Source organism: Aristolochia californica, unplaced genomic scaffold, assembly GCF_029961685.1.
Source record: "Aristolochia californica isolate CCGP_79_NKW_82.1479 unplaced genomic scaffold, dmAriCali1.0.hap1 SCAF_14, whole genome shotgun sequence".
NCBI classification, from domain to species: domain Eukaryota; kingdom Viridiplantae; phylum Streptophyta; class Magnoliopsida; order Piperales; family Aristolochiaceae; genus Aristolochia; species Aristolochia californica.
This window is the reverse complement of record NW_027181815.1, coordinates 1,949,834-1,959,509: the sequence shown is the minus strand read 5'-3', so window position 1 is coordinate 1,959,509 and position 9,676 is coordinate 1,949,834. Positions and strand designations below refer to the sequence as shown.

The 9,676-nt window shown below is 38.3% G+C and overlaps 2 protein-coding genes across 4 annotated transcripts; one reads left to right on the top strand and one right to left on the bottom strand.

The window, feature by feature from the left end:
• Nucleotides 1-376: 376 nt before the first annotated feature.
• LOC137949773 (probable phospholipid hydroperoxide glutathione peroxidase) lies at nt 377-3,033 on the top strand. Its single transcript, XM_068795957.1, has 6 exons — nt 377-908; nt 1,294-1,370; nt 1,595-1,656; nt 1,961-2,079; nt 2,179-2,346; nt 2,856-3,033. Exons 1-6 carry the CDS (start codon nt 630-632, stop codon nt 2,883-2,885), a joined length of 735 nt encoding a protein of 244 aa, XP_068652058.1. The 5' UTR covers nt 377-629; the 3' UTR covers nt 2,886-3,033.
• A 37-nt stretch (nt 3,034-3,070) lies between these two features.
• LOC137949772 (uncharacterized) lies at nt 3,071-8,669 on the bottom strand. 3 transcript variants are annotated; one of them, XM_068795954.1, is made up of 5 exons: nt 8,118-8,669; nt 6,716-7,120; nt 5,544-5,783; nt 3,518-5,371; nt 3,071-3,432 (listed from the first exon to the last, which is right to left on the bottom strand). In XM_068795954.1, exons 2-5 carry the CDS (start codon nt 7,117-7,119, stop codon nt 3,396-3,398), a joined length of 2,535 nt encoding a protein of 844 aa, XP_068652055.1. In that variant the 5' UTR covers nt 7,120; nt 8,118-8,669; the 3' UTR covers nt 3,071-3,395. The 3 variants fall into 3 exon arrangements, with proteins under 3 accessions (XP_068652055.1, XP_068652057.1, XP_068652056.1); XM_068795956.1 differs by having other exon boundaries at nt 3,071-3,319; XM_068795955.1 differs by having other exon boundaries at nt 8,163-8,669.
• Between the last annotated feature and the right edge of the window lie 1,007 nt (nt 8,670-9,676).

The following is a 9,676-nucleotide window of genomic DNA, read 5'->3' as shown; positions in this document are numbered from 1 at the left end:
CAAGCCTCTCTAGTTTTCGGTTTCTGCTCAGTTTCAAGTACAATTGCTTTCCACTAATCGAGTTTTGCAAAGGACTTCAAAGGATATGTGAGCAAGAGGGAGAGAGATACCCGGACCATGATGAACCTTACACCCATGAAATACAGAAATACAGCAATACATAAATACAATGACTGAATCACAAACTCGGGAAAACATCGAAGCTCATGTTCGTCGAGAAACTAGAACCAACACAACGCAAGGAAAAAATTGAAGGGTTTCCTATACTGTTTTTCTTAAAGAAGAGGTTGGTTTTTCTGCCCCCTTCCTCTGTAGAAGTAAACTTTTACTTTCGAGAGCTTCTTTTCACCTGCAGCAAAAATCAACCGTCAATTCTTCGTCGCAACCATGAAATCCCCAGTTGTGTAAAAGAGAGAAAAACAATAGGGAGGGCTTACACTTCTCGCACACCATTACTATTACTGATAGTTGTCTGGGGAAAATTATCCTACACCTTCAATCTTTATTACTGAAGAAACAGAACGCAGACAAGAAAGCAAAAATACTATACTCCACGTGGTTCCATGCCTGCCACTCCAACAGCCGAGCGCTCTTAATCTTCGTCGCCTCTCCAAAAATTCCAGAGGAAGATGGTTTCAATGGCTTTCTCCACTACTCTCTTTTCCGGTCCAACTTTTGTCCATGGCTCCTCTCAGAGAAGTTCCACATGGGTGGCTTCTCCTGCTATGGCCTTTGGGGTATTGTCAGCAAAAGTTTCACGTGGGTTTTTGAAATCGTCTTCTTTAGACAGTAGGTTTAACCTGAACCCCTTGCAATTTGCTGGATTCTTGTCCAAGAGGTCGAGGACTGCGGCCGTTGTTTATGCAACTGCAGCGACGGAGAAGAGCGTCCATGAATTTACTGTGAAGGTAACCAATTGCATTCGTGTTAGATTATTATTGTTGAGGGTTTTCTGGATCTATTTTTTTAGGCTTTCTACACTCCAGAGCTACTGGGATATTGCTGTTAATCGGGATCGCGTTGCCAGTTTTTGTTTTCTGCCTTGAACCTTTTTGAGTTTGTGTTTTCTTTATGAAATGCTTTCGAGTAGAATTTTTCTTCGTTTATTCTTACCAAAATATAAAAGGAAATTTTTGTGCTTGCAGTATTTAATCGGTGCTTGTGGGTTTCATTCGTTTCCCTACTGAATTTGTTTGGTTTTCATGCAAGAATACCAGAGAAATCGAATGCGTTGAAAGGTGAAAGTCTTTATGCAGTGATATAGTAAATCTGAATCCCTAATCTATGATGCAGGATATTGATGGAAAGGAGGCTTCTCTGAGCAAATTCAAGGGAAAAGTCCTCTTAATTGTTAATGTTGCATCAAGATGGTAATATCTTCACTCTTTGAATTGCTTTTGCTTGCTGTTGTTTCTTTTTTCCATTGTAGTCATTGAAATTGGTGTGGAAGAAGTAATAACCCTCTTATTGTTTCTTCATGTCTTCTTTTTATTTCTTTTCTGTTGAATGATTTCCCATGTGTTGTTCTGAATGGTTTTGCTTATTGCAATCTCCAACTCATAACTCCTCAATTGGATTTTATTTTTAAAACCAGTGGTTTGACTTCTTCCAACTATTCGGAGCTCACCCACATCTATGAGAAGTACAAATCTCAAGGTGAGTGAACCTTCTGCCAGATGAAATCGTCTCTTTTTTGGACATTGACAATATTCCATTGGTTGTCATTTGTTCTTTGTTCTTGGTCAAGGACTAAAATGCATGCGTGGCTATTTGGATGGAGATAAAATATGTGTAAAAGATTATGTTCATTTCCCTGTTTATATCAGTTAGACTGGTTGGAGTGTTAGTTGACTTAAAGTTTTTTGTTTCAAAAGTAAATCGCCTACCAGGAAACATGCTTTCAAATTGCTGTCACTCTTCAAGTTGATAGACTGATTCCTTTATGCAATCTGTATTGCAGGTTTTGAGATTCTAGCATTCCCTTGTAACCAGTTCGGGGGTCAAGAGCCAGGATCAAATGCAGAAATAAAGCAGTTTGCTTGCACAAGGTTTAAAACAGAATTTCCAATTTTTGATAAGGTAGTTCAACTGACCTCTCTGTTTCACCATCAAGTTGGCTGGGAGCTTTCTCTCCTTTCTTCACCCCCAACTAGATGACGGAATGTTCTTCTGCCACAGGTTGATGTCAACGGACCAAACACAGCTCCAATCTACAAGTTTTTGAAGTCAAGTGCAGGAGGGTTTTTGGGTGATGTGATAAAATGGAACTTTGAGAAGTTCTTGGTGGACAAAAATGGCAAGGTTGTGGAAAGATACCCACCAACAACCTCCCCCTTCCAAATTGAGGTATTTCCCCTTGATAATGCCCAAGTAACTGAAAACCTGGGGATACTTTTAGATGAAAAATTTTACATTGGAAATCATAAGCATGCCCCTCATGACTGATCTTGGCTCAGTTTCTACTAAGCTACATCGGTTATTTCTGAAATTGGAGAAACTTATCTTCATAATTGCATTTTGATTGCACCCAAGATGGTCATTCCCTCTCTAAATAATTTCATTGATTGTGCTGAGCCATTGTCTGGAATCAGAAGCAAAAACAGGAAACGGTAAAGCAGTAGTACATATTATGCCACATGCAACTATAGTGAAGGTGAAACCCAACAAGTTTTGGTTTTATTCTCATCAGATTTGACAAGAATTATGCTGCGGTTATTGTGCATTATTTTAGTATATCTTAGTGACCAGCATGTTGAGAGTGGAGGGAACAACTAGTCTTTGCTGTTAACCTGTTTTAGGGAAGTCTAGTTATTTTCCCTTTACTAATACAGTTTATCTGTATTTGGTTGGCACAGAAGGACATCCAGAAGCTCCTTGCAGCATGAGTATGGCATTCCACCAGTGTACATGTATAGATTGCGGACTATTATGTAAATGATAACCAGAATGTTGAGTACTTCCAAAAAGTTCGCAGCAAAATCTTGTTACAGAAATCTGCTTTTTCGCAAGTAATCCATCTCATCCTTTTTGTGAGTTTGATGTGAGTGTTTGTAATATCATTTGATTCAACCAACGAGGCACTTCTTTCATAGAAGAAATGAGCATGAAGTACTCAAACCATCTAGGTTCATACATTTAAAGAAGTACTCAAAACCCTGTTGACTGTAGACAAGATATCTTACGGTAGCACCCAACCTTCCCCCATCCGTCATCAATTCAGGTCCCAAGAAGCAGTAAACAAGAACAGAATGCATATACAATGAGATGTAGAAAATTAAATGACATTCGGTAAATGTAGCTGAAAATGATTCACCAAGACCTGCAAAGCATTAGAATCCAAGTCATTACCTCAATGTACAGATTACTATACCCACGTTACCTGCTTACATCACAAATCACAAGTGAAACGGAACAATAGCAGGAAGACGACGTCTGCAATACCATATAAGTTCGACTTAGAAGGATATTCAGACATCAATGAGTGCTAAACAAAAATAATGGAAATGAACTAAATTACCTGGGCTTTGATAGCAAAGAATCTGGTTCAGGGTCTACTGGTTGACTTCTTGTTGCTCTATCAGTGGGCGGGTTTGAGCATTTTCTCTTGTTGTGGCCAAATTCTCCACATCTACCACACCTTTTGTGAACATTGGTCGACTTCTTGGAAGTCCCCCCCTTGGGCCTCCCAACTTGCCTGTTGGCTTTTGGTGGCTTCACTTCAATCAAATCTTTTGACGATGACTTCCAATGTTTCTTATGTGAAGTATAGTGCAAAGTCTCCTTGTATATTGCCATGTATGTATCCACACGGTACCAATGCTCACAGTAGGTATATGGGTCAACTGATCTTGTCTCAATTGTCAGTATGGCATGCTCACATGGTAGACCAATGGATTGAAACAGACCACAAGTGCATGTTCTTCTATCCAAGTCAACATGATCAATATATTGCCTTGACTGCACCACAAATTCATTCTGGCCAACCTGGTTTACTTGGTGATACTTTCCCTGTTCACGTGCTACTCTCAAGTGTTCCTCACCATAGTCAGTTAATCTGCCTGTCCATTTATCAACTTTTGTACAACGACTATTAAACAAATCGGCAGATTGTTTCAATGTGCATTCAACCAACTGAACAATGTGAGAAGTCCTGTCCTTCAAAATAGTATTGGAACATTCAGATGCAATTGTTGTCAACATATTATATCTGTTTCCTTTGAAATAAATATTGGCCCAACGTTCCTTAGGAAAACTAGAAATCCATTTGTATGCCTTCTCGCTTCGGTTCTTTATGGCATCCATGGCTTTATCGAACTCACTCTCTCTAAATGTATAAGCTGCTGTTGTAAAAAGGCGTCGAAGAGGCTCATCCTGAAATGTATCAAAGAGCTTTGCCCCAAGGTCACCTACACAAAAGCTATAATGTGCATTTGGTAATTCCTTTGATGTTTCCTGGAGCAATACATTTTGGCAGTAAGACATAATGGTCACTGTATTGTTGAGTGTTAGTACATGTGTCCCCAACATCAGCAGGAACCATGACCAAGTGTCCAATGACTCCTTCTCAACAATTGCATATGCAAGTGGGATAACCTCACTGTTTCCATCAATTCCACATGCAACCAAGAATGTTCCTAGATACTTTCCTTTTAAGGCTGCGCTATCCACAGATAGTAAAGGGCGTAGTTTGCTTGCATAGGCATGTCTACATGCTCCAAATGTCCAAAAAAATCGAAGAAGTGACTTATCATCACCACCATAAAGGTCACAACACCTTGCTATAATCATTATAGTGCCTGGGTTGTTTTTCTCTATCTCATCTTTATACGCAGGTAAGATGGCATATGCTTGCTCGTGAGAGCCATGCAGAATCTCTGACAAGATTTCCTTGGCCATTATTGCTTTACGGTAGCTGACCTCAAGACCCCAAGTCTGCTTAATATACTTCTGAATTAATGATGGTCTGATCTCTTCAACTTTTGGAAATTGACTGATGCAAGTTACTGCAATCCATGCAGCTGTAGCATGAGGATGATCCTTAGAAGTAGGTGGACGAGTGCAAGTGTGTTTATCTATGAATTTTTTAACCTTCCAAATGCCAAACGATTTTGATACAACAATTCTCCATTTACAAGTTTGCTCTTTGCATACAGCAATACAGCGTAAATTGCCAATGGCGATATAACGAAAAGCATAATTTTTCCGTATTGCATCTTCCCTCAATACCCTCTTGAAGAATTGTATACACTCAAGTGTTGCCCCAACCTCCAACTTGTACACAGCATTTATTTGGCCATCTACCATAGATCCACTAACAGCTTGCTCATCCACATCTAAACCACTTTCTGGAGGTCCACAATTATTGGTTGGCCTTAAAGACAAATCCCTAGAGATGGTTAATGCATGTTCACAAATTCCAAGAAAAAGCCCCAACATAAAAGCCATAAACCTCAAAATTTGTGAAGCTACAGTTGAAGCAACTAACTGACCCTTGACACCATAAAACTGAACAGTAAAAGAGATGGATTGAAAATTTTCAATACCTATGACAATTGGTGGATACATGAGCAGCATCAACTTCAGTACCGTCAGCATAGACATTTGCAGAATTATAGTCCAAGTCATCAACCATTTCATCGACTTGATCCAGTTCATCAACATCACCCAGTACATTATCGGCCCTAGAATTGACACGAACCTCTCCTCCTGCACTAGATTCATCCACCTCCTCAGCTTTATCAGAGGAAACATCATTTCCTTCTAAGAAGCCTTCTTGACCAAACCTATGACAAAATAACCATTAAAAAATGACTGGAAAGATATCTAGTCTCTAAACAAAATGACTCACATAAACTCCGTTACCCAGCAGTAATAATGTCATCATAAGGTGCCTATTTGAGACCAAATGGCCAAATAATGAATGAGAAAAGGTACACAGATTTATGCGCACTTCATTGAAGCATTCTTCATGATGATTTTTATAGTAAAGAAAAGGCAAAGAAACAAGAAACCTGCACAAAATACTAAAGCAAAAGCAAATAAGGAAAAAGAAAAAGAAAACTAAATAAGCATAACAACGTGATAGGGCTGTCTAAATGATGGTTCCTTCTCTAGCATAACTAACATAAGAATCAGATGAGTGAATCATACAATATATCTTAGCTTTCCTCGATGGAAAAACCATACAAATACACCTAATGCCTATATAGATTTAAACTTAACAAATTGCTAAAGTTTTTTTTTTTTTTATTGAGTAAAGTGATTAAGAGAAGGAACATACAGGGAATATTAGAAAAAGAAGCAAATCAACAATGTTTTATTTTATGGGTTCATATCAATTGACTGATAAGAAACTTTCAAGGCTCTAACATTACCCAATTCTGATTCTAATTTTTTTTTTTTTAAAATGGCCAGGTGATTATTAAACAGAGAGAGAAAGATGAGGGATCCCCACAGGGAAAACAAAAAAACAATATGAAAAGAAGCAGCTAAATCAAACTATAAAACGCTTATAACAAGGAAGCCGCTAGGTAGAAATTCTGTTTATATGACTGGATGATGGTGCTGTACACCAATCCTAATGCACACCAACAACTTTGTTCTGCTTCACAAGCTAAATATGATAGAGTTTTTTGTAGAAATCAATAGACAGAGATAAATGAGTTCCATTAAGAACTCCATAACTTACATGGGCCTAACTTTTCATTCCATATACCTGGCTGAAGGTCTCTTATGTTGGTTGTCAACAGCAGGACTCATTGAGGGCACACTTTGATGAGATCCACATGGCATACAATCGAGCCTTGGGTGCTTTACTATATATAAGGTAACAGCATGTGACCCCTGTTTACTAGATAACCCTATTACCCCTTGTAGATCTTCATCATCTTCCACATCCAAAATCTTAACATGATTTTGCTGAAAATATGAACATTTTATGGATAGATCCATATTTGAAGGGTTTGTTCCAATCCTATTATGAATAGATGCAACCAGATCCAAAAACTTAGTAATACGACTAAACACAAGCAATTTTGTTCTCCCACCAACATATGTGTTTGAGCCTTCTTCAATCTGCCCGTCAAAATGCAATATAAAATAAACTCTTGTTTCTTCCATTCTGTACAAAGGAAAAATATGAATTGAATTAATAATTTAGAATCAAATTCATTGAAGACCATAACCTGCAAAAGTCCAAGGTAAAAGATGATGTTTCCTATGTTAGAAGAGTTCCACATAGATCCGAGATTAGAAAGATCATATGCTTATTACTAACGAAAAACCTCCGAACTTCAGCTAGTCATTTTGTGATGGACTTGGACCCAACTTTAATAGCCTTTACCTTGTATTAGCTCAACCTTTCTAGCTATCACTGAGTCAAAAGGCAAACTCTAAACGCTACATCTTGTGAATAATTTATCAACCACCTCCATTAGTTCATTCTTAAGGTGTCCATAAGATAACTACAGATTAAGATGACAAAGACAAGTGCACATTGAACTTCAAGCCCAAAGCTTCGTTTGAGCTATGGTATTAGGGAAGTTGCAAAACCCACAAAGACCTGCTGGCTGTTGAACCATAATTGAGTACCTTGGCAGACCATATAACTCTCAACCGTTGGCCTTGAGAAACCAGGAATCCAGCCAACTGGACGAGTTCAACTGATGGCCCAGACGACATAGCTGGCTAAGGTGTTTCCAACTCTACATTATTAAGGAAATAATATGTTAGGAAATTTGATTTTAAATTTTTTATCAAAACCAAACAGGTTGACGAACGTGGCTTAGCACTTCGTTTAGATCCTACTTATTTAGAATGAACTATAATCCCACGCTTTGGAGAACAAGGAGAGGAAAATGGGGTCATAAATGTTACTCGGAACAGTTTACAATCGGCTTAGGAAAAAGAGCACTTCGAGGGGGATTTGAGAATTTTGGCAAAGAAGTCTCTCGCTTGAACTCATAAAAAGGTCAAATTGTCCAATTCAACTGGAGGAATGTAGAGAAGGCCACTTCAGAAAATGGGAGAAAACAATGGGCATACACAGAAAAGTTTTTTTAAGTAAAAAACAATATGCGAATAATGAGAATTGAATAGCAATAGAGTAGAGAACTTACAGATACCAAACTAAATACCGGGTTTAAGCTGAGTGAACAATCTACCTCGTTCTCTGATTGCACGGCCAAAATAACTTGAGAATATCCGCGGGAAACTCCAGGTAACAGAATCATTCATGGACAAGATGGAAATGCTTCAAAATCCAAATGGATTAACATGCCAGATCTTGAAGGAAAACACGAGTAAGATAGCTGGGGTTAAGCTACTAACTGCTAGTATGACTGATCGAGAAGCCCTATACCACGCACAAATTTTCGATGGAATCGGTCCCAAGATTTGGCGCCACGGTTGAAGGTTTTCCTCGTCCCGATTGTGCGGGTCCCATGGGCGGTCGGAGCGAGGCAGAAATCAACGGGCTCTGAAACCAATGTAATAAAACCCGACTCGGAAAAGTGGTCGCGTCCAGTTCGATCCGGTTTAATCGAATTCGAGCATCGGTTGAACCGGTGGTGGGAGAGGAGTCTTGGCCCCTCCTCCCGTCAGCCGACCGGGAACGGGAATTTGTCCAAGGTCCTATTGCACATGTAATCGTAGACGCCTGCGACACCATACCACCCTCGCAGCTGGACGAGGTTCCGGTGGCGAAGCCGGCCAATGCTTGCGATTTCAGCAACAAATTCCCATTGCCCCTATTTGGATTCATGGGATAATCGCTTAACCTCGATCCAAGTATTGGTGTTCAGGAGAGTGCCCTTGTAGATTAATCCCGTAACCGCCGAAGCCGAGCAACACTTTGTCGCGGACGTTCATGATGGACTGCTTCAGTTCACAGTAGGAGAAGTGGGGACCGTATTCGTGCTCCCATGGATCGATCACACCAACCTTATAAATCTTCTTGAATAGGTAAACCACGGCAAAATTAAATCCAAACTAATTTAAAAATGTAAATATATCATTATTTAATTAAATATTAATATATTTAGAGTAAGAAATTCTGTTATAAAATTATATTTTTTATTTTATAAAGAAAATATTACATTTTTATTTCACATCATATTATGTCATATAATTTATATATATTATTTTTATAAACTATGTTATACCATATTGTTGGGTGATATACAAAACATGAAATTCTTATTATTCTTTGAAAATTATACTAATAAACTATTAAAGATTAAAATTAATTTTCTAGGCAATTTTCTATGACGAAACTAAAAAAGATTTTAAATTAAAAACTTCTCGAAAACTTATAACTATGAAAAAATATTTCTACATTTGATAAATAATATTTGAAGAATTCTACTAAAAATGGTATTATGAAATATATTTTTATTATTTAATAAGCTATGAAAATGAAATTTGACCAATGGCCTCATTGAAAAAAAATTGTTTGGGGTATAAAAAAATAATGAATGAGTTTTTTTTATATTTTTCCCCTTCCTAAAATATTAAAAAACAATCTGAGTGTTTTTTGCATCGATTGTGACCTCAAACACAATCCGAGCAGCCATCAATATGTCGGTGAGTCAACTCACAAACCGGCCTGCCTCCTTTCTTTAAACAGTTGATAAGTGTCGGACGCCATGCGCCATCGGGGTTGGGCCATCGGCCTGCG

Coding starts and splice junctions, on each gene's coding strand:
- LOC137949773 (XM_068795957.1), top strand. CDS start 630: ATGGTTTCAATGGCTTTCTCCACTACTCTCTTTTCCGGTCCAACTTTT. Junction 909..1,293: donor TCCATGAATTTACTGTGAAG/GTAACCAATTGC, acceptor TCTATGATGCAG/GATATTGATGGAAAGGAGGC. Junction 1,657..1,960: donor TGAGAAGTACAAATCTCAAG/GTGAGTGAACCT, acceptor TCTGTATTGCAG/GTTTTGAGATTCTAGCATTC.
- LOC137949772 (XM_068795954.1), bottom strand. CDS start 7,119: ATGGAAGAAACAAGAGTTTATTTTATATTGCATTTTGACGGGCAGATT. Junction 5,784..6,715: donor CATAAGAGACCTTCAGCCAG/GTATATGGAATG, acceptor ATTTTGTCATAG/GTTTGGTCAAGAAGGCTTCT. Junction 3,433..3,517: donor TCTTTGCTATCAAAGCCCAG/GTAATTTAGTTC, acceptor ATGGTATTGCAG/ACGTCGTCTTCCTGCTATTG.